Source organism: Porites lutea, chromosome 5 (genome assembly GCF_958299795.1).
Source record: "Porites lutea chromosome 5, jaPorLute2.1, whole genome shotgun sequence".
Classification (NCBI taxonomy): Eukaryota; Metazoa; Cnidaria; class Anthozoa; order Scleractinia; family Poritidae; genus Porites; species Porites lutea.
In genome coordinates this window covers 40,791,447-40,815,907 of record NC_133205.1, presented here as the reverse complement: position 1 = coordinate 40,815,907, position 24,461 = coordinate 40,791,447, and the positions used below count along the sequence as shown (strand labels likewise).

At 38.3% G+C, this 24,461-nt stretch overlaps 2 protein-coding genes across 2 annotated transcripts in view; both read left to right on the top strand.

Annotated features, from left to right (window-relative positions):
• The first annotated feature begins 1,911 nt into the window (after positions 1 to 1,911).
• Positions 1,912 to 9,866, top strand: LOC140938689 (uncharacterized). The gene is made up of 3 exons (XM_073388190.1): positions 1,912 to 2,025; positions 6,884 to 7,105; positions 7,722 to 9,866. Exons 1-3 carry the CDS (start codon positions 1,989 to 1,991, stop codon positions 8,813 to 8,815), a joined length of 1,353 nt encoding a protein of 450 aa, XP_073244291.1. The 5' UTR covers positions 1,912 to 1,988; the 3' UTR covers positions 8,816 to 9,866.
• A 2,539-nt stretch (positions 9,867 to 12,405) lies between these two features.
• LOC140938387 (short transient receptor potential channel 4-like) overlaps positions 12,406 to 24,461 on the top strand; it is a 29,009-nt gene continuing 16,953 nt past the window's right edge. The window contains exons 1-7 of the mRNA XM_073387873.1: positions 12,406 to 13,284; positions 13,631 to 13,928; positions 14,394 to 14,898; positions 15,432 to 15,630; positions 17,878 to 18,042; positions 18,198 to 18,269; positions 18,652 to 18,831. Of these exons, the coding sequence (XP_073243974.1) occupies positions 12,406 to 13,284; positions 13,631 to 13,928; positions 14,394 to 14,898; positions 15,432 to 15,630; positions 17,878 to 18,042; positions 18,198 to 18,269; positions 18,652 to 18,831 (2,298 nt within the window). The remainder of the gene's footprint in view (positions 13,285 to 13,630; positions 13,929 to 14,393; positions 14,899 to 15,431; positions 15,631 to 17,877; positions 18,043 to 18,197; positions 18,270 to 18,651; positions 18,832 to 24,461) is intronic.

Below are 24,461 nucleotides of genomic sequence, written 5' to 3'. Positions count from 1 at the left end.
GACGTTCAGTATCTCTTAACTTCCACTTTTTCACAAGTTATAATTTGAGTTGAGATTTCATCTCTCTGTAGGCCTTTCAGCTTATTATCATGCTTGCCTGACTGTTGATCATTGTTACTATACTTCTTGCCACTTGCTACCCAAAGTTTAGAGGCTTTGTTCCCTTTGACCCCTTTGTAATAGATCCGGAATTGGTGATGAATTCCACTATTTGTAGAAATGTACTCACTCATCAAGGGGTACCTTCTTGGAGAGCCTATACTCGATAAACAGTAATTTTACGAATACGTCTTGCAGGGCACTGTTTTATATATCATGTCTTTCTGCAATGAAAACATAATAAATCTTAGTACCTCATATGTTGAAAATATTCTAAATTGTTATAAATCCGAACTCTAATTTAACTTTCTTAACATACGTGTAGGGTAGAAGCCGTACATAGCCAAGTAATTTTTTTATGTTAATATTCAATATATAGCTGTTGTTCCTCTCTGTCTTACTTAACTTTTATTTTACTTCGTTTCATTTGTTATTATTTTCATTTGTTGTAATTTCTTACACGGCACCATGATCGCAGTATGAAGGCAAACGGAACAAAACGCTAAAGCAAACTTTGATTCAACAATAACTAATACTTTTGGTAACTGTCCCTTCGCAGTAAAGGCTTGAGATGAAAAAGTCAAAATTTAACGACAGGTCTTGAAAAGACCCAATAGACTTTGTCACTGTCACTAAATAATTTATATAAATTATTTCTGTTTGATCCACGTCAGGATAAGTTTCGCTAAGTTCGAATGTCAGCAGAGAATAGTCAAGGAATCTACAACATTGAACAAGTAACGATATAATACGAAAACGTTTTTACTTGGTAGTTAAATTAATGATTGCATAAATGAAGGCGCGTGCGAATTCACATGCTGCCAAAGGGATAGTAAGGCTCACACTAAGAAGAAATTACCATATTTATGGCAAAACCGTCACCTGTTAAAACCTATCACCGATGTTATAATTTAAGAAGTAAACTCCAGAAGCCATAAGTTTTTTATCCTTGTACTTCCATACTTCTAAGAAAACGAATGATAAAAAAGTCTGAAATAATTTAATTCGGCACATTCTATTTAGACCATCAATGATTTCGCTAGGATTTGCTGAATGTAAAACAGACACTTTTGGGATACATCACTGATACATGTAAAATTTCTTTTATTGTAAAATTAATGCACATAACAACAATGAGCCTCAAATGAGCCTCATGGACAAGAATAGAAGAAAAATTTTAGTGAAAGTTCACGCACACTTTTGTCTTTATAACACAAAGGAATACGTGCGTCATCTACGCTTATTGTTACTTTATGTAAGCGATTAGCTAAATTTTAGAGCTACATGTGAATGAAGTATGGTCCCTCATGCAAAGATTCCAAGACTTTAAATGAAGCGAATGCAAAGCTTCTATTGAAGAACAAAACGCGATGTTAGAGGGAGTCAGATAATTTTGTATTAATCACCGTGGATTCAAAGTGGATTATCTAAAATACTTGCACGCTTTTCAGATCTTTTCAGGGTCAAGTATTCCGTCTATACAACGTCAGTGTTCCGTTCTTATTTTTAGTAAAGGTGAATACGTGACAAGTCCCTCAAAACACCAAACGACCCTTCCTTCTGAAATGCAATTCTTGTGGATCGAAGAAGGAAGTAGTCGGAGGCCTACCCTTGAGGTAAAAATTAATCTTATTCTTTTAATACACAAATGTATTCTTTGTGCCATTATTATGACGTCACTTACCCACTCGGTAAAATCGCCAAAACAGCCTCTAATGTGTTGACAAAAGCCTCGTTTACATTCCTGCGGTAATTATTCAGTACCAAATGTCAAAACACCCACTGTGAAACACGACACGCGTCACTAAAGAAAATTGGAACCGTAAGAAGTGTACAAGGAGATATATTTTATCTTACTTCACGTAAACATACTGATCGTTTCTAAACATATGGGTTGTGGAAGCAGCTCTCAGCCTTTAAAGAAGGGTAAGCCGATTATTTATTTTTGAAGTATTGCTTTGCTAAAACGTCTTAAACCATTTAGATTCTTAAATTTCAGAGTTTTGTTTTGGTGAATGTGGTATTTTCACTTAGTTCGCCATACATGACATCTTTACCCTATGTCTTGTAATTTCAGTTCTAAAGTTATCAAACGATAATTATTATGGTATTACGGTAAATCATTTTCAGTGCGTGCGGTCCAATTATAAATTGATAGATTTAAAAGAGAACTACTTTTAAGGTCAATTAAAACTTGATTCATTGTTAGATCCAAGTTATCCCAAGCTTCGTTACTTCTACCTCTGTTGTCTTCTTGAGTATCGTAGCGATATTCTTAAGCAGTCAAACAAGAAGCAGATAAGCGCGCAAAACACTTATCATTACTTGACTTACTTCTTAAACTGATGTTTTAGAGATCTATTCGGGGCATTATACAGGTCTTAGCTTTTGGCTGGCATGAATTTGGCATGGCTGCAGCGTTTGAAGACTAGATTATTAGGAATACAGTCGACTCTCTCTTAACGGACACCTCTATAAGACGAACACCTCTGTAAAACGGACACCTAGAGTTGGTCCCTGCCTTTGCTCATTCCCTTTATTTGACGTGACTCTTAGTGCCGGTCCCAGAGGTGTCCGTCTTGGAGAGAGTTGACTGTATTAGCCAAGGTCTCGAAAAGAGCAGCTAACTATTTCAGCGAACTCACGAAAGAAAAAAAAAATCAATTGCCTTAATGCTTTAATTGTATGACAAAGTAACTTGAAAGATTATAGAGGAAGATTTTAATATCGTGCTCCGATGCAAGAAACCGCAAATCGTTTTAATTTTAGTGTTGGATTGTTGATTTGATAATGATTAAACTTTCTAATTATTGATTAGTGTGATATGACTGCTCGGTGGAGGTTATCGGAAGAGCAATATTTATTCTGGAAATAACTGAATTTACAACAACAAATTTTAAAACACATTATAAATTGACCAATTGGCCACACTTTTCCTTGAGCAAGCAATATACAGCGCATCATATTTAGTATTTAATTATTTATTCAGAATGAGCTCAGTCAGGTAGCTTATAAACTGAGGCTGTTCAAGCTGTGCGATTTACTCGTTACAATCCTCTCCAAGGGTTACTGAAGTTATAACAGATAACATCTGGTCACCCCCGGAACGTAACCACTGTAACCATGACAACCGTAAAAACATCAACAAGATGTTCTTTATGAATCCTTCCACGATTACAATAGGAACAAAAAAATGGCTTTTTCAAAAAAATATGAATATATATTTAACAATTATTCCTTGAGCCCGAATGGGCTATTGACTCAGAGGGCATGAGGGCGAGAGGAATAATTGTTTTAGTAAAAGTCAACTAGTTGGTCAAAAATTTCGAACAAAACAACTTTAGCTAGCAAAAACGCGATTCAGCCGCTATTGTTTTGGTTTCAAAGCCGGCGCTTTACGCTACTAATGGGCTGTAACATTTAGCCTAGTAGTAGCTCAACCAGACAGAACGTAACATTGATAATAGACCCCTGACTAGTTGGCTTTTACTAAATACATAACAATTATTCACCGAAGTGGAGGTGGCTAGTCCTGGATATTTACCGAACTGCGAAGCAGTGAGGTAAATATCCACGACTAGCCACCGACACTGAGGTGAATAATTGTTTTAGTATATACTAAAACAGTGAGATCATTGAGCACAAAAATGATGATTTTTAACTCAAATACTGTTGCCAAAGATTACAATTTTGGCGCGTAATGACCGGGCGGCTGCGGCCGTCGCTTTATTCTTGCCGACAATTAAAACTTTTCAAGGCATTTGTTTAGCTCTTGCGGGGAAATTTCTTCAAAAGGAGTTGTGAATTCTTTCTGTATTTAAAATCATTCTATAAAAAAAGATTATTAAATTTAGTTTGAAGCTTATTTATGAACAACTCAACTAAATAAAGTAAGCAAGACTTAAACTTAATTTGCATTTGTAAACAAAAACTTTTTCACCAGTTTTATCGATAAATTAGTGTCAAAAAGACAAAGCTTTACCTGTTAAAACTTCCAATCCGAACTTCGTCACCTTCTTCGTGTATTTCGGAAACAGCTTGCTTGATTAGTTGTGAAATTTGTTTGTTTGTTTACGGCAGAAAACCGGGAAGGCATTTTGCTCGCAACTTACGCGAGTTTGGCGTTGCTCGCTCGGAGGAACTGGAGGTGAATCAGTGAATAGTGCAGGATATTCACTGATTGCGTAGCCAATCAGAGCGCTCGAAAAACACTATCCACTGTTTTAGTATATACTAAATAAATATATATATCGACTGTAGACAGCGTTTTTAAACAACTGCGTTTTTGGTGACCGTTATCACTGGACTTGTGTGAACTGAAGCTAGTCTTGCGAGGCCGTTACGAAGTACAGTAAAACTCAACGATTAAGAACCTGGATTTTTTTCCAAGTTAGCCTAAACAGGTTCTTATATAAATAGTAGTTAGCACAAGTTTAGGCTATTTAGTTTCTTAAATAGGTTTTTATTTTCTGAAGAAAAAAATACAATATAGTTAAGAGTATTTAGTGGTTCAGCTTATTCCTCATATAAAATCGGCATCCTGACCAAATTAGAAGTTACTGGTACGTAAAAATTACCACGAAAAGAGGAACTAAAGCTTGACCTCAAGAATTTTGAAGTCCTACCTCAGAACATAACATACGTTTATTGTAATTCCTTGCCTGTTGCAATCATCTCTTAAAGTTGAATGTTGACTTATCGTATTTCCAAGTGTACAAAATCTTTTTTGTAGATTTTAAAAAATAAGAACGTGTTTCAAATAGCTTCAAATTTTAGGCCAAACAGGTTTTTATATGGAGGGGGCTTAACTAGCAAATTTTAGCCTAACAGGTTCTTAAAATCGAGGTTCTTGGTCGGGGGGTTTTTCCGTAACTTGCGAGTAGACGTGTCCTATATTTCCTTTGTTGAAGGCGGGAAACGGACCTTTTCCCTCTAATTTAGACACTGCTTAAATACACACCGGCTCTTTTCGCAAGATTGAAATTTTCTTTCAAGGAATTTCCGCGACAAAAACAATGACCCACTCGGTTCACTGAAGTTGTATTGTTCAACTACTTAAGTTCACAAGAGCTTAGAAACCGGAGACTCATATATTCAATTCCTCGTTGCTTTTAAAGTAGCAATAATCATTTGATACGTATAAAAATTGAGGCGAATCATTTCGACCAGTTACAAGTTAAATAAGGTTTTAACGAAAATTTGAAATTTTTGAAGCTAAAGGGAAAAGAAGCATGAAAGATATGTTAATTTTTAGAGTTGAAAACCAGCAATGAATTTTAGCGATTTGGAGGGTCTTTGGATTCGTCATGTTTTCTAAAACAAAAAGGACAGTACCAAACAGTTAAGGTAGGATTATGTTTGTTTTGACTATTAAACTGATTTTTTTGTGTTTTCGTAGTATTTCGTGATATTGCCAGCTTACCAACACTGATCCAAACCAACCTTAAATTTCTTTTAATCTAAACGAAAAAACGGTCACGCAGTTTGGCGGCATGGAATGTGTTCCTTTTCACTTCAAATGACGTCAAATTATCCTTAACCCTTTGAACTGAAATTGGTAGGCATAAATTGCCTTTCTTATGACATAATAGCTATTGTACTGGTTTTAACAAGGATTTTTCATCTCTTGTGAACATAAGTAGTAGCGGAAAGCAATTCAGTGAGCAATATTCAGTTCTAAAGTGGGCCCTTGTTGATGTCACGGACATCCGTTTGATGAACAATTCTGTAAGAAAGAGTTAGTAGTTTTCAGTAAACTTTACGTCCAATTCAAGGCAATCAGATATGATTTTCCTTCGTTTTTGCGCTTTTACAATCACATACTGGAATGCTTCAGTACCCCTTTAACGCCTGGCCTGTGCCAGGTGTACAGATAAGGAGAGCGCGGCGTTCAGGTGGTGAGGAGCGAATTAAATCGTGCGAGGGGAAAGCGAGGGCAAATGGGACCTCGGTTTTTCCTTCCTTTTCAATTTTTCTTACACGCACTGCTATCTGAACGGCTTAAACAGACTGTTTCACGCCTCGCAATTATTCTGGTCTAGTTCCTTGCCTTTTGAGTAAGGGTAGGCTTGGAACAATTAATTGAGGAATATGTTGTGGAATGTGGTGTAGAAGAACCGTTCTGTTTACATCGGAAGGTTTTAAATCTTGATTGACCTTTCTTCCAGACCTATAAGGTAAAAAACGATCCCGAAAGGGCATCTTTTCATAAACCCGAATGTCCTACGGTGGAGATTCTTGAACACATATTTTTTTCTGTCCTCGCGTGTACGTATGAAAACAAAGATTTTGCAACGTTGAAATGACGGTATCCCAAGAGAGTCTGTTGTAGTCAACCTTTTATGTAAAGAGGCTATTGTTGTTATAGGTCAATTCTGAGCTTAAGTCATTACCTAGTGCCTTTTCCAATATTCAAAATGCTCCTGAAGAGCTGCGATGAAGATATAAAACAAATTTTATTTGAGTTTTGCAGGCATGCTGGAATGTCGTGAAAACTTCAACTTTTCTAAGTTTTTATTGATCTGCATCCTTGCCATTCGAGGCAACATGGACGACAGGAAGGGAAACAGCTTTAAGGTCTAACTATAGTCTTAAATAACAAACCTTGAGCATTATTTTTGGAATTCAAATGAAATGAATTAAGTTTTTAGAAAGATAGCATGCAAATAGCGTGACATGGGCCCCTAAGAAATCCGACCTCGGCTAATTAATTTTCAAATACGGAGTAAGGGGCACTAGACTGTGGAAAACATATCCCACTTTTTGTCTGTTTGAACCCTTCTAGAAACTCGCGCCCAGTCCCAAGTGACAGTAGCGGCCCAACAGCGAGCCGAAGCTGCGTATAGGCGTCAGCGAATGGCTCAAGAAAGAGCAGAACAGACTGCGGTTTGGCGAGCTGAGATGGAAGTAGAGCGGGCTCGAATGCTTAAGGAAATGTCAGGTGAAGGTAGTAGGAGATCGTCATACTGTAAAGAACTGGAGGATTTGAAAGAACGGGCTCCAGAAGGTAGGCTATTTTGCGAAAAAAAATATTTACAGTCCAAAATAGTTGGAACATTTGGTCGATTCCCACCCCCCGCCCTCCCTCATAAAGTTGAAAATGGCTCAGACTTTCCCATACGCAACTTGTTATCAACACTGCAAAGTGACAAGGGATCTACACTGTGCAGCTTAAAAAATCGTAAGTGTTCGAAGGTTTTTTTGACCGGGGATGTAGCAGTAACCCTCAGGTGTCTAAGAAGGGCTGGCCATAAAACGTAGACAGCTCCCTAAAACGGACAACTAGAGTTGGGTTTATTGGCAACTCTCGCCTTGCTGACACCTCGCTGCTACGGACACCCCAACAGTATCGACAGTCGTTTGACCAAAAAAAAATCGTCCTATTGCGGAATCTCGCTACCACGGACTCTTACTCACGATCCAGAGGTTATCGCAACAACGGGAGTTGAGTTTCTTTTGGAAAATATTCTTGTTTATGTGTCACCGCGCATGTCAAACGCTTCCTATTCCGCGATCCTAATAAACTCCATGATGCAGGGCAGTATCATTAGTTGAAAGAGTTGTCATAAGTGAGAGTATTTCATTTTGCAAGGTTCTGTAATCTGTAATCTCTTTTATTGCAGTTTCTGATCACCTGAATGCTTATCTTCCCGACTACAAAGTTAGGACCAAGAACGCACGCAACTCTCTTCCGGTGAATAGATTCCCACATTCGACTGTAATATCTGAAAGGCGATGGTCTAGAGATGAAAGAGAAAAGCGAGCATATTATCGACAAAAGGAAAAGGAGGACGACAAAGACGGAAATGACCATCGAAGGCTCAGCACTGGTGAAAAAATAGACCTGGATTTCTTACGTACAATAGCAAATCGCTCAAGTCAAACTTCTCCAAGCAACGTTCAATTTGTCACAGTAGAAGAGCGGTATGGCGCTCAGTCCTCGAATACTAATACAGAGGTGATCGAAAAAGTGTCATTTCAAGAAAACGATGGAATGAGATGCGATCAATCTAAGAAAAACGAGGAGGAAGCGATTGCTGAAAAGGCAGATGTGCAACACGTGTCCAACAACCCAGTTGAAAGTTACGCCGACGTTACACCGAAGGAAAACGAAAATGCGTCGTCTACTTACGAGCATTCACCGATGGTTGATGATAATACTGAGGATGGTGACCATAGTAACGTAGAAGGATTACCAGATACGGATACTCAGAATGTTACGAAACGATTCAAACAAGAAAATGATGATAACAGTGTCAAAAGTGACGGTAATCAAAAATTTAGTGAGATTTCAGTGAGTTTTGACGAAGAGCAAAGCAAAATTTCTAACACAGTTGAGGAGGTACCAAAAAAACAAGAAGGAGGAGAAATTATAGAGAAACATGAAGGAGAGGAGGAAGTCGAAGATTATAATCGAGAAAAACAGAGATTAGGAGATAAGGAAGACGAACAGGTACTAACGCCAGACCAAGACTCACAACAAAATGATGAAAAACAACAGCAGCCAGAAGAAAGAGATAATCAAATTCTTGTATGTGAAGAGCAAGGAGACAAGGACAAAGAAAGAAAGCACATGGAAGAAACTATTATTCAGACAACTATAGAAAAATCATCACCTTGTGGACAGCATAACGAAACGGCACGGGATGAGTATACTCAGGGTATAAGTTCAAGAAATAATAATAACATACGAAACAGTGAAGCACTAGGATTATGACAAAGATAATGATTAAGAAGCACATCCTTTCCTATAATAATGCGGGAGTAGAGTTTGCCGATTTTAAAATAGTTTGAAGTAAACTTGTCATCTCTAACTTAATGTGCTCTAGTTAAAAGAAGCAAAATTCGGTTAGTAATTATTATTTTTTGCATAAAATCAGAACCAATCAAAGACAGAAGAGATATACAGTAGAACCCCCAACCTAGTTTACAGGTTCCCCTCCTACTCGGGGCCGAGTAGGAGAGGAACCTGGGAACGAGGTTTTGGAACCCCTTCAACTCGAACTCTGAAGGGAACGAAAAACAGTTCGAGTTAGCGAGGGTTCGAGTAATCGGGTTCAACTGAATGCCAAATTTGCCATCTTAATAATTAAAATAGTTACTGATTTTTAAGCCCTTCAGTTTAATATACAGTGCAAATTTAACTTATTTTATCAGAAAGGGTAACATGATTATCCTTTTTATGATAATAAGTTGTCTGTTCATTGCACCAATCAAAATCTAATTGCTCTAGTGTTACTTTTAGTGGGTCTACCGATTATACAACAACAAGAGCTAATGAAATGGCATCCGAGTGGAGTTACAAGAACCAGAATTCGAGTTATTGGGGTAAATTTCAGTGAAATTTTGATCAAGAGAAAGGACAGTGACAGCTCTAGGCGGTTACATGCACACTCTCTTGGTTGGCTGAAGGCTGCTGGGAAAACTCGTGTGCGATTAAAAGTTTTGCTTGTGTTTTCAGTGACTCGTTATCTAAGTTTACTTTAGTGCACAGCGTAGAAGTGTTATTTACCCAAAAATGCTTGCGTTAATTTTACCGAAAACCATAAAAATTAAAGATTAGATTAAGGGAAGATTAATATAAGGGATATTCAATTTTCATACTCTATATCCAAAAACTCTTTTATCGTACATAGAAAGGGCTTGATTTCTTCAATCAAATGTAAAACAGAGCGGTGTACAGTCTTCCTTCTCTTCAAACTTGCCCATGAGATCCGCACATAGTTAATGCCTCATTTGTACGTAAAACAAGAATCTATTAAACAAATCATGAGAAAAATGAAATAGAAGATTTCTGTTGTATAGCTTGTATACAGATGGGGGGACGCCTGTACACAGGGTACTATTGTACTGCCTTTCCCGGTTTCAGATCGAGTGTAGGAATGTTAATTAATCTTTGCCATATTTCCAAGTGACTGTGAGAAAGGTTATCATATCAAATGGTAAACGTAGCGCAGGATATCGTCAAGTAATCTGAATAAAAAATCGGCGACCTCTCCACCAGCAGTAAAAAGCCTTGGACCTTTGTTCATGGTTTGAAACGTTTCTTACTGACAACCTTTCTCAGAATGGAGGCAATACTTCATCTGTTTTTCACCAGAAAATGATCCTTTTCTTGAAATTTCTCGTTATCTGAAAAGCAGACATGATTAAAACTGCACGTAACTGCTTGCTACAATTTTTCACAAGTGAAATAAAATATTCATCGCAATTTTCCTACGCTTTCCTGTATCGTTCTAAATGGGCTACAGATGGCGCATATTCGGACATCTTTGAAAAAGGAGATTATTTTCAGATTTAGTTTTAGCCTCCTGTCCACACGTAAACGACGTTTTCGGGGATCAGAAAACGCATGTTTTCGAAAACGATCCCGAAGCGAGGCGGGAGTGAAAACGTCGGCTTATCGTTTTAGGGGGGGTGCGCACCCCCTGTACCCTCCCCCCTAGATCCGCCCTTGTGTATAGAGCATTTTCACTTATTTGGTCAGCAGCTATGCAAACAGGCTATTTTTGACTTGCCCTAAGCCTCCATTTCGATGCGCGAAGCCATTAATATAGAAGTGAATTTTTATTCTCATGCAAATAATGTAAAACTCTTTATCCTGAGAAAGGTTTTGCACGTAGTCTCTATTTGAAAGTGAAAGTTTTAGAACTCGGAAATGGCCTATTTTTATTAGGAAAAAGTAAAGGTTTTATATAAAAAAAGGTTACACTCCCACAGGAATGGTTTGGAACACCAACATCGCTGCAGTTTCATTAATATTTCTGGAACAGCAATATGGTGGACGTGACGCCTTGTGAAAATGCTCTGTAGCTGTCAAGAAAGCAACGAAGCACAGGCTTTAAGACAACTTTACGATGTACATGCATTTGTATGTACAGCCCGAAAATGCTTCGACTTGCAAACTTCGAGCGACTACAGTAAAAACCCGCGATTTTTCCAAGCTAGCCTAAACAGGTTCTTATATAAATGGTAATTAGCACAATATAGGTTCTTCTTCTGAAAAAAAAGCATGGTACCTATAAGTATTTAGTGGTATTCAACTCATTCGTTATATAAAATTAATCTGCATACCAAATCAGTATTTTCTGTAAAAATGACTATGACAAGAAAGACTGAAGCACTGAATTTTGAAGTCGCTTTGCCTAAGTGTACAGAATTTTTTTTTCATAGATTTTAGAAATATTGATATGAACCCGTTTCAAACTTTAGGCTAAACAGGTTCTTGTACAGATGGGGCCTAACTGGCAAATTTTAGCCTAACAGGATCTTAAAAACCAGGTTTTCAGTCACGGGTTTTTACTGTATGCGGAAACAACAGAGTCACGTGACACTAAAATCTATATACTAGTCAGAGTAGGGTAGGGAAATTGCCCATAGGTCTAGTCTTATAGGTCTCTCTATCCAGTATGATGAGCTGTAACAATAGCAGCTTGGCTCTCTTTGTTTTTTTTCCCGCAACGAAGACCTGTTCATCCTTTGAGGATAACGTTTTAAATAAAGTGGTCCCTGCAAATCTGTTAATTTATTAATATCTTCCAAAGTAATGAACAAAATTTACAATTACTGGTTTATAATATACGAAGACTTGAAAAACTCGAACAGCGAGTTTACAAAGGGGTTTCTAATTTGTTCACTGTGTATACTTTGAAGGTTTTGGATTAACCTATATATGTCACAAAATGGCAAGAAAATTTTTTTCTTGTCAGATTTACGACATGTGTTTGTTTTGCATTTCGGCATGAATTATTGATATTTTCGTAATGCTTCTAAAAGTTGCTCAATAATTAGAATGAAAACATTGAATGCACACTTTCAAGTTCGATATCTGCCAGAAAACATGCAAATTGTTGAACGTCGTTCTACAAAATGTAAGTTTGTCATTAGGGTTCTCGTCATTTCTATAACCTACAAAGTTCTCCAAAGTTGTATTTTTTTAGTACGACGGGTATGGGGTATAATGTTTTTCTCAATTTTGACAAAATGTTTTTCTTTTCTTGATTACGGTGGTAAAGCTTTCCTTGTTTATATCATCAACAGGATGCTTTTCAACTGGTACGGTTGCTTGAGTTAATGTTTTGGTTATCATATAAATAATAAACAAAAGACCAGGTAGACTTGTATGCAAACAAGTTTTCATTGCGATTTAGTTACGTTGTATTGACATTTAAACTGACAAATTTACTGATATTTTAGATGCTATCAGATGTTATTGGCTAAATGAAAATATATTCAACAGGACAGGAACAGAAGCGGGTGGTATACTGTTGCCTTTGTAACGCTGTACCGTGTAACTAATAAATTGCGATGGATGTGAAAGATATTTTTCTTCAAGAGCTACAAGTGGATAGCATTCATCCATCCGTTGACAAAGCACAACATAAGCTATTCATCGCGATAAAGAAAGGCGATTTAGATAAAGTAAGGGGAATTTTAAGCTCCTTTCCAGAAAAATACGACCTTGATCGTCTATACGATTTTGGTAAAACCGCTTTACAAGTGGCAGCAGACATAAAGGATGTTTCCGTTCGAACCCATATGGTTAGAGTCTTATTGAATGGCGGGGCTAGCTTAGAGGTTGGTTTGCTACAAGCGGTACATGATGGTGACACAAAAACCGTGCAGATTCTGCTTCAGTTCAATGCAAGCCACTCGAAGCCCTCATCGCGTGAGTTTTCCTTTCAAGGTGAAACCGCCTATGTAACTCCGCTGATCCTTGCGGCCTGTTTGCAGGATTTTCAACTTATCAAGCTGCTGTTGGATCATGGATTCACCATAAGCGACCCTAATAATATCTGGTGTTCAAAACGTTCTAACGAAACAGCTGGCGAAAAGTTTGGCCCATCTGTGTATCGTTTAAACAGATACCGCGCTCTTGCCAGCCCCATGTTTATAGGCGCGTCATTTCTTCAGAACGTACAGAGTGGTCCGGACCCCATTCACCGCGCGTGTGCAATGAGCAAAGAGCTTCGGGACACAGCTGAGCAAGAATACGAGTTCAGTAGCGAGTATATTGAGCTTAGTGATGGCTGTGAAGGATTTGCTGTCGGACTCTTGAATGAATGTCGGACAATGGAAGAAATAAGATGTGTGATGCAGATAAAAAACAAAGGAGAACTGCCCCCAGATTCCGAGGAAAATGCATTAAATATGCTAGAATTTGCTATTTCTACAACAAATAGAAAGGTATGAGAGACATTCTTTTTTTACCTTAATACGTTCGTCAATTCATTATCCGGTTAGATGAGATGTACTCTCATGATTGGCTCATCCAGTAGGAAAAGTCTTGTAGGGAGTCTGTACACACAGGTTTCAATATGCTTCTCTTTGATTTAGTTTTGATACTCGAGGCAGCACACTGTGTATCCAGCTGACTATATCATCATCATCATCATTACTGCCTGTTACAAATGTTAGTTATCATGAATAGCTTACGAAGGTTTAAAAGTTTAACGGGAAACGCAACCCATATATCGCGGCAATTAGAGCTGCTGTCGGCAGTTTTACGACAATTTTCTTTTTCATATTGCAGTTTGTCAGTCATCCTTTCAGTCAGCTGATTTTAAACACAGAAGTCTACAGAAATGTTCCGTTCCTGGAGAAAAGTGCCTTGAAACAAGCTGTGCTAATACTTCTTACAACCGTGCTGTATCCGTTGGTGTTTATAGTTTGGCTTGTTTTTGAAAGCTGCTTTCCAAGACATGAAGTGTCCAGAATGTTCCATTCTCCATGTGCAAAGTTCCTCATCTTCTGCGGTTCTCACCAAACGTTTCTTGTCCTACTGGCTGTCACATCATTCCACTCTGCCTTTCTTGGGTACACCATTGTTGGTAAGAGAAAAAGAGGAGAATAACTGTAGTATGGTTTGAATGCAATAATCGAAATCTAACATTTTTAGACAAAATTTGGTAATAAGCTTGTACCAAGTCTTATTTGCAAAAACCAGTTGTTCAAATTAAAATTAACAATTTATTATAACCGCAAAATAAACAGTTTGTACAATTAAGCAGAACTGAAGAAAACTGTAGGCCCTCATCTATTTTTCTTCTGAATTGTCTCTTGAGGGAGGAATCTCGCCTTCAATTGGCGAATGACTAAACTGTTCGTTCAAACACGGTAACATTGTGTGATTTAGCACCTTAGCCTCAGAGCTTAAGACGAATTCTTGACAAGATCGAAAGTTTGCTTAAAACTTTGTTTGCGAATCTAAAAATTTCACATTAGTAGAAAGTAAAAAGATTGTTTGATTATATTGTTCTTTTATTTCTTTTGGCTTTCTACATTGTATCCTTTAGATTGGGCAGTTTTTGTATTTGTCATCGGTTACCTCGTAGACATTGTCAAAGACATTCTCCAACAAGGAAGATCTCGCTTCTTTTCTTACTACTGGAACTTTCTGGCTGTAGTCTCAACTACACTATTTGTTATTCACTACATCATTTGGTGGACAAGCCGAGTGGCCCTGGATAACACACTACATTCTGCTGAATGGTCGAAACACGCCGAAAACCGTTCTTACTCTGTGCTGTTAACTTCCGAAAGCTTTATGGCTCTTGGAATCCTTATAGCCTTTACCCGTAACTTCTCATTCATTCAAGCGAGCTCCAGCACCGGTCCACTGCTACATGCGTTCATTCAAATGCTAATAGATGTGGCCAAGTTTTTTTTATATTTCGTTTTTGTTTTTCTGGCATTTGCTGTGAGCTTCACTAAATTGTACTTGCAGTATCAGAAAGCTAGAGAATATTTTCTTCAGAGCCAGGGTGGAGCAAATCAAACAATTCCTCTGAACCTAGAAAGGTATGATCGATGTATAACGCTCCTTCCCCTTGTCGTGATCATAAAACCATGTGCTTTGTCTAAATCACACTTCACCAAAAAAATGGTTAAAAATGATATGATAGGAGTGTGTGGATCTTACAAAGGTATGGAAAAACGGAATCGATCTGTTTTTGGCTTACCTTTTAGATTCTAACACTACAGACTATGTAGTTGACTTGACACGGGCATCTACGATGATGGGCAAAAGTCTTGGGACTCATTAGCATTTGTAGGGCTGTTTTCAATTCGCACGGCCATCCCCTCCCTCAACCCCACAAACAACGCTAAACACGTATATCCAAGTTTCAACATTGTATAGGATGGGGAGGGGGGGGGGGGGGTGGGGGAGAGAGATGCAAGTAAATTTGGAAAAGGATGCACCTAGAAATAATAAATATAATGAATACTCATCACTGTCCCATGGACTTTTGTCCAGGATTGCAGACATAAGTTTTGGAATTTACCGTTGCCATTTAAGATTTTTTTATACTTCGCTCTTTTTTCATTTGTAGATTTGGAAGCAGTATGAACACTATCTTTTGGACGCTGTTTGGTCAAATAGACGAGAGTAGTTTCAAAATCAACGAGTCAGGTTACGGTGCCATTTGGAAAACAGGGATGACCCTGTTTGGTGCGTTCAACATTGTAGCTGTCCTTGTGGCCCTTAATATGCTGATTGCAATACTCAACCAGCGCTATACGAGTGTAACGGTTAGTATCGAAATCAAATCCCTTTAGAAAGTATCTCAAGGTCAAAAGGCCTGAGAAAACAGCCGATATTCCGCGAAGCCACAACTGGTTTCCCCGCGTGGAGGAGTAAGGTTGGTGTAGTGGTGAGAACACTCCCCTCCCACCAATGTGGCCTGGGTTAAAAACCCGGCGTCGAAGCCATACGTGGGTTGAGTTTGTTGTTGGTTCTCTCCATTGCTCCGAGAGGTTTTTATCTGGGTACTTCGGTTTCCCCCTCTCCTCAAAACAGACACTTCCAAATTCCAATTCAATCTGGAACGCACGGACAAGTTTAAACGAGTTCATATGAACTCCTAAGTGTTCCGTTGGTAAACAAATTACAATTTTCAATTTTACAAATGACGTCTGAGAAAAAGAAAATGCACTTTATTTGATTGTCAATATATTAAGCTCGAAAGTACTAATTGGGTACATTATTTTTACGTCTGCTACTGGAGAACTGGGACCGCCATTTTATGTGGTAATGATCATCCGAGCCATGCGAGGGTGTAACTGTTTGCAGGGCAAAGGCAGTACCTTCATTTCTCAGTTATTTTAAGATCCTGAATATTGGTCGGACTCTAGGAATCGAACCGGCGACTTTCCGCTCTGTAGTTAAACGAGCGCAGAAATTCCATACTGATGACACGTCACTACCCACATCGGGGTAGTACTTCTGATTGATCATGCCGCCTGGTAAATTTGCTTCAACCAATCAGAAGCACTACCCAGATCTGGGTGGTGACACGTCATCACTATCGAATTTCTGCACTCTTTTCTCAGACGTCATTTTGCGGGGAAAGCAGAGGTGGCGTCGCGAAATGTCGGTTGATTTTTCAGGCTAAAGGTCGAACTGATGCCCAGTAATAGCAGATTAGTGCACCACTTTACCGATAAGTGGCAAATTCGGATAAATGGCAAACCTTTCCAGATAGAGATTCATCATACATTCGAGCAACTCCAAATGGACATTTTGCATAATACAGTCACTTCTCTTAGTCCCAAACATCCAAAACTTCAGACCGGACAATTAACCCTAACCTCTACACCACCACTCTCTACATCTTTGTAATGTGGACAAATACTATATCACCCCAAAAAAGAAAACAAAAAAAAAAGAATCAAATCGCTCAGTAACTTGTCGAACTGGTAAACCAGACCAGTGATTTTTTCTTAAAGAAAACACGCCTTCGTATCCCCGATGTGCGCATGCTCAATGACCTTTCGATTTCTTCACTCAGCCACACTTTATTTTAGTTTTAACTGAGTTGCATATAACCTCAGAAAAGACGCTTTGTGATATTTAAATTATGCAGAAATTGTAGGATACTTAATGAACAAACTCTTGAGCATATCCTTACAAGCGATCTCAATAGCCCACTTTCGATACATGTATATCAAAATGCTAACATGACTCCGAGGCTTAACGGACAAAATTGCACTGAGTCCAATGTCTCGTATTCCCAGAGGAGACTTGAGCACCTGAAACCAAAACCAATTATAGAAATATGACCAGAGAGCCTCGAAGTCATGTTAGAATTTTGATATATCGAACATGGGCTATTGCTTGGTTACAGCGGTTACCACTAATATGCCCCCTCCAAGGTTTTTTTTTCTGTCTCTAGAAACCTGAGTTTTCGTGGACGCCAATCAACTGTTTCCATGGTTTTCTGACGCACCCTGACAGAGAAGGTTCCCTTGTCGCTGAATGAAGGGTGAAGACTTACAAGAATAATTTCGAATGGTGATTTCGAGTTGCGAGCGTGTATTGAGAAAAGCTTATGTGGTTGTAACCTATAGTGTGTAAATAAGTCGATAATTTGAGTTTTCTCCGACAAACACTCAACAAATTCGTACTCCTCGTAATCTTGACATGAACCAGCGTCAGATCTTGTGGCAAAATATTGCAAAAACGGTTGAAAAGGCCGAAATGTTCCTCCGAGTGCTCGAGAAACGGAAAAAGAATTTTCTCTCGGGCAACGCGTGAAAACCATGGTAACGGTTGATTGACGTCCGAAGAAACCGAAGGAAAAAAACCTTTGAGGGCGTGCGTTAATGGTAACCGCTGTAAATAAATAAGTCGAGGCTTGGCAGGAATGCGACACGGTTCCGATTCGAAATACAAATTTAACACTTTGTTGTAACTGACTCCGTGGTATGCATGGTTCTGGACATCGAAGAATAATTGATATGGTGATCTTACTGATATGATTTTTAAATGGTTTACAGGAAAACTTGGACATCGAGTGGAAGTTCACAAGGACAAAGCTGTGGCTAAACTGGATTTACAAAAAAGGTGTTCTTCCACCGCCATTTAACATCCTGTACGTGTTTCTTCCCGTACGGTGGATCATTAAACGTGTTCTCACAATGTGCATTCCTGCAGCTTTCTTGGTTAGTAATGCTTTTCTTAACGACAGGATTGGATGAAAACATTTTTACCACAACTGGAACTATGTTTATAGATTTATTTAATTAACTCATTGCTTATAGTTTGTCATCTATTTAACTCTGGTCTACGACTCAAACAATTTTCTTTAACTATTTAGCTGTTTTTCAAGAAGATGATGAAAAAGAAGCCTGGCACGACATTGAAAGTTAAAAAGATGGATGAGCAGCAGGTATCCAAACTGTTATTGTACCAAGAGAGTCGCATACCTTTGAAGCAAAAAAAAGTGCGCAAATTTTCTCTAACAAAGCACGGATTTAGCAGAGACACTGCGACTTAAAATGAAATAAATACGGCGGGGCTTGGTATCAATCTTGAACCGGCAAAACACGATCTTTTCTTGGAATGAAGACTGATGTGAACTGTGGAAATACAAATTTAAAGGTAGATTTGATCGTCGCAGTTGTGATAGGCTGATAGAAATTTAAGAGATTGCAAATAATTCGAAAAAGGAAAAAAAATCACAGGTACTTTATGTTCAACAAAAAAGCTGAAAAGTAGTAATTCAGACAAGCATTAAAATGTTAAAGGTTTCTTTTTTTCTTTTTTGTTAGAGGAGAGAAGTGTTAAGACATCTTTGCTTGAGATACTTGGCCAAGAAATCCCGTTATTCTGAGACCGAAAACAAGAGAAGGGACTCAGAGGATGAGAACGACAACAAAGCTCCCTTGAAACACAACATGAACACAGACCAAATGCCAAAGGAGATTGAAACCATGGATACATCTAAGCTAGTGATAAGGAGAAAAGGAGGAACCAAGCTGTAGCCTTGATCAAGTTTACCATACGTGGGTTGAGTTTGCTGTTGTTATGTGTGGGTCACCAAACATGGATTCAGTTTGTTGTTGGTTCTTTTCCTTGCTTCGAGCCGAGAGATTTTTCTCTGGGTACTGTGGTTTTCCCTTCTCCTCAAAAACCGAAAAAAAAATTCTCAGATTGCAGTACTAGACAAAGAGCTATTTCGTAGATATGCTACCACTAGAAAATATTATTTTGTTTATTTATTTATTCTTTTACCATCAGGTTAAACTACAATAGCATGATTTTTTAAAATTGATTTTTTAGTTCACTTGAAATCGTAACAGCGAAAAATGTAGGCTCGATCATTTTTTTAAAGCCTTCAAATGTATTTAATCAGAACAAAGTTCGTTCTTTTCATTTAATTTTCCAAAGAATTTTGGCGTCAAAACAATATTTGATGAGTATTTCCATATAGAAAAGATGTTGATGTTGATGATGTTGATGATATCTTACATTCATGTGCTACACACTTTAATCCGTAGATCAGGCTTACGTTCGTTTAGAAAGGTGAAAATGTAACATTGATTTTTCAAGCTCGTTTAAAAAGAGAGAAATAATGAAAACTATCCCAAAAATCAATGCTTCTTGTCAATCATTCTCTCAAGTACTAACTTAGCCCAGCAGAGATGAATTTTTTGTTCAAGTTTAAACTTTGTAATCACATGTGAATTACAGTGGAGCTGGTGCTTGAATAAAAGCTTTGCACTTGCCTCGGCATTAAGGTGGCTGAAAGCAGTTTGTTAGGTAAAAGTGAGATTTGTATCGTTGCCATGGCAACGTGATTGATTGAAAACAAGCCTTAAATTTGGAATTTAGTTGATTTACGTAAAATCCGGTCATTAGATATTTATAAATTTGCGCACAGCTTACATTTAGTAACCCTTGTGTTTTAAAAACGACTTAACCAAATTGTAACAAATAATTTTTGAAATTGTCACAAAATAGCTTTCATGAAAGTCTTGATTCTATCACAAAACTCCTTTGTTCAAAATATATTTTGAGGCTTAAGTGCGATATGAACAGGATTTCTGCCAAATTTCGTAAAAATTTTTACGAGAAGATTTGAAGATATTGTCGATTATCTACATTGCTTATGAAAGTGAACAGAACAAGTGCTCTCACATTGCACATTCCACTCTCATTCCTAAGTACGCAGGCGCACCACTTATTTAAGGTCACATAACAAATTTCTATTAAACTCTTTTTATTAACATGTCCTGGCACTTTTTTTCTTTACAAGGTTATTGGTTGCACACCTCCTCATGATGAAGATGTTAAAATGCACAGTAAAGGGATAAACCAGTTCTATAGAAACTGTTTTGAGCCACCTCAAAGGCACCTAAACTCAGAGGGACCTATAAACGACTAAGGCCTAATGAGGGTAACGAGCTGTGCCTGGGTGGTATGGTTGTGTACATGCTAAAGGGTGGACTCCACTGCTGAGTTTCACTGGCGAAAAATGAATTATTGCTCGACGCGCGGCAACGTGACGTAGTGAAAATTCAATATGGCGGAAAAGGTCCTTCATTTGTTTATTCCCAGTGATAGAAGAGAACAATTCAATAGCACCAATATATATAGTTTTCTTGCCGGCGCAAGAGCTACCCGGTATAGTAAAAATATAACCTAAAACTAAAGGTTTCCAGCTTTGTTGGCGACAAGCTGCCAATTTCTTTAGTCTGCATGTGCGCGAAAGCAGCCCGGGGAGGTTCTTGCTCTTTGATTTGCCGGCTTTGAGAAACCCTGCATCCATAATACGAAATAATACACACACAACGTAACAGCATAAAGGGATGAGGATAAATTGGAACACATTGAAATAAATGTGAGTTTGAGCAGAAACTAGGGAAAAATAATCCGAAAATATCAACGAATAAATCATTCGAATTCAGAGCAATGTTTTGAGCAATTCTTAGTGTTAACACGATTGGCTGTTGGTTTAGTTTTAAAAGAATTATGTGGTTCTGGAGATATTTTCCCCGAAGAACCGGGAGTCTTCGGCTCGTCCCGCCTACGAGAAATTTGTTTTGAAAATTCTAGGGACTTACTAATCACTGACTTCTGCTCCCCAACGATTTCTCAAACAATGGACCTTTTTAGCTTGTATGTTTTGTTTTCTCAATACAGACCACGTGATGTTCTCCAGGAAATTAGCCTGAATTAGAATTAGAATTAGAATTTCTCAAAGTTTCGTAGCCGTAGCATTAAAACCGCCATAGAACACTGCGGTTGTAACCCTTAAGGTGATGTTACACAGGACGATTCGCAACAACGATTTTTTGCCTAACAGCATTCCAATGCTGGAACAATGTTGTTTCTATTTGAATCAATGTCGCAAAAATGTTGCAACGCTGTTTTGCGCTAAAAATCTTCGTTGCGAATCGTCCCGTGTAACATCACCAGGGGCGCATCCAGGATTTTTTTTAGGAGGGGGTGCACTCGTCTCTTGCTCTACTTCAACAGCAATAAACCACATAGTTTTTTTTTGGCAGAATACCAGTTGTATTAGAAAACCGCAGGTCATCTCAGGGGGGGGGGGGGGGGTACGCAGCCCCTGCACTCTCCCCCTAGATCTGCCCCTGATCACCTTAATAAGCAGCCGAAAAATGTTCTTATCCTCGGCGAAAATATGAAGATGTTTTGCATGAAAACTTGAAGGCCAGCCCACACAAACTAGTCAGTTCCAAACAATTCTGTCTGGCATTTAGACAGGCAAGTTTTTTGAGAGGAAAAGAGCACGATTAATTTCCAACCAAGAACGCACTTAATTAAAGTCGTTTCCTTGGAGCTGGAAACCGATCTTAAGAATTTCCTTCTGTAAACATGACGATGGAGCTCGTCGAAAAGTTTGAGAGCATCCCTTAAGCGTACCAAAATCTAGCCTTGCTGAACTTCAGTTGAGTATATAAGAATTTGTCATTTGTCGGCTTGACGCACTTGATACACTTTGCAGGCCCCTAAAATGTACTGCGACCACTGAAACGGAAGTCATTTTAGATTTTGGCATGCACCCTTAGCAATGGACTGTCCACAAGACGTTTCTTTTGCCAGGATAATTAATCCCCCGCGGCTTTTATTTTCATTTTCATTTGCTCTCCAAGAATCCCCAATGAGAAGTTGGAAGATCTGTGAGCAGGTTACCTGAGCCCAAACAGTTGGAAAATTTTACCCCATAAAAAATAACGGGCACCCCCTTAATTTTCTCAAGGACTTATCCCCGACTGGTTTTAGTGAGAAGTAAGGTGTCAGATAGATGGGACCAACCTTGGTTATTTTCTAAACTGCGTACCGAAAATAACTTATTTATGTTCTAAACTCTGAAATAATGAAACACTTTTTATTGTATAGGAGGAATAGGTCGGCAGTGGTATAAAGTAAGAGCACAACACGTGGTGAACCTATTTAAACACAACCCAACAATAAGCGTGATGAACACGCCTGAATGCAGTACTGTACAGTACCGCAAATGATCCCCAACCGCAAATGATCCCGAGACCGCAAATGATCCCCAAAATGGACCTCAAACGATCCTCGACCGCAAGTGATCCCCAAAGTCGACCGCAAATGATCCCGAAAGAAAAATAGGAATGACTTGGACTCAAGTTAGTGGATCATCGTGTCGATTAATTATTATTACAATAAGTCAGATTAAAAGCTAAATTTTACTTCTCAAGTAAATATATGAATAAAAACTGAATGAAAAAATCATTCAAGCGTAAAAACGAAGTCAGTAGGTAACACGACTTTTACCTCATGCTAAAATACTGCTTGTTCCAATGACTTTTTTCCGGCTCTGGCAGGTAGATTATACCTCTGAAGAAAACGTTTTGACTGAACAAATGTGATTTTTGCCGCTTATTTCATACTGAGAGGTCATGACACGCATTTTCTGCGGTTATTCAGGAGCACCCAACGAGAATAAAGGTCAAAACCACTTAAACATAGCATTGTTAAACGTGTTTTAGTATTTAAACGGTAGATATAGGCATATTTTTATCCCCTAAAAACTTTTCATCTGTTCGGATTTCCTAGCTGAAAGTCTAGTGATCCGAAAATTATAGGGATCAAAACTTACCTTTTCGAAAATTCCAGTCAGAAAAAAGGCTCCCAAAAATTCTAGGTGACCTTTTGAGGGGGGTAAATAGGTCAAAAATAGGCAATCATGCCATTTTTTAGATGTTCGAAAATCCTAGGAGAGGCAGGCAAGCAAGAAATTTTACAACAAATGTCCCGAAAATTCTACATCTCAAATCGTCTTCCGAACAGATATTTTCCGAAAATTGTCGTTGGGTGCCCCTGGTTATTGTTGTTTCTGGTCGGCATGATTTGCCCTTTGATGCAAGAGCATTTCCTTTGACCTCTTTTGAAATGCAGTGCTCTTCATTGCTGCTAAATAAGGGTTTTAGGTTGTTTAATTTTCTCCAAAGTGCCTCCTGGATCCGAATAATCATAAGCGACTTTCTTTTAGTACGTGAATGTGACGGTTTCCTACGATGTTTTGTCACGCGATAAATACCGCTTAGCGCCAATATAACTATTCACAACACGTTCATGAGCTGTAAGAAAGTTGCTATTTCGAAATAAATCGAAACTTGTGGACCTTGATAAGTTCGGGGGCATTTTGACTTGTGTTTATGTTAAATCATACCTTGTTCCGTAACGGGCACCTAAGTTACGAACAAATGTCTTGCTGTTTATCACGTAAAATTAACATTTCAGAGAAAAATCAAAATTAAATATTCTGGCTGATTAATTTCACACTTTCAAAAAGATCAGTAAAGTCAATAAAGCTCTTGTTTTGTAGAGGATGCCCGGCTTTGTATTCCTCGGTAGAAAAGTTGAGCTTCTAGCCGTTAAAATAATAGAGTTTTTTCTGCGTAACGTCCTGCCTGTCTTAAATTTTTCAAAAGACGAAACATTCTTGAAAAAAAATTGAAGCAATCGACAAAGGAAGAAGTATACGGCTAATACCATACCTTTTCAGATTTATTCAATTTTGTTTTTCGCCTTGTATAAATTGACCTGAGATGTAGCGTCCTCCTTGCCTTTTTCTTTAAAAGGCGAGAGAAAAAGGTTTCTTTTTTATAATCAGTCCTTTTGTGTAATCAGTCCCATAAAATCCATTCCATTCCTCAAGTTTTCAAGGGATCATTTGCGGTCGAGTTTAGGGATCACTTGCGGTCGAGGATCATTTGCGGTCCATTTTGGGGATCATTTGCGGTCTCGGGGTCATTTGCGGTTGGGGATCATTTGCGGTACTGTACAGTACTCATTACGTAACCTCCAATCGCACGCATATTTCCCAACGCACCGAGCATAAAAACATAGAGTTCTTGTGCCGTTTACAATTAATTCAATTCTGCGGCGTTGTTCTCCATCTGGGCGGAAAAAGAAGGTTCGTTAACTAGGGATCAGAAGGTACTGTTTCTCTTATTATAGCAAGTTTACTGAATGAATTTACGCATTTCGATGATCAAAATTAATTGGCTGCGATGAGTGCTTAAGGGAGAGTTTACTTTTATCTAGGGTAGGAATATCTAACTGAAGGAAGCTTAAATCTCAT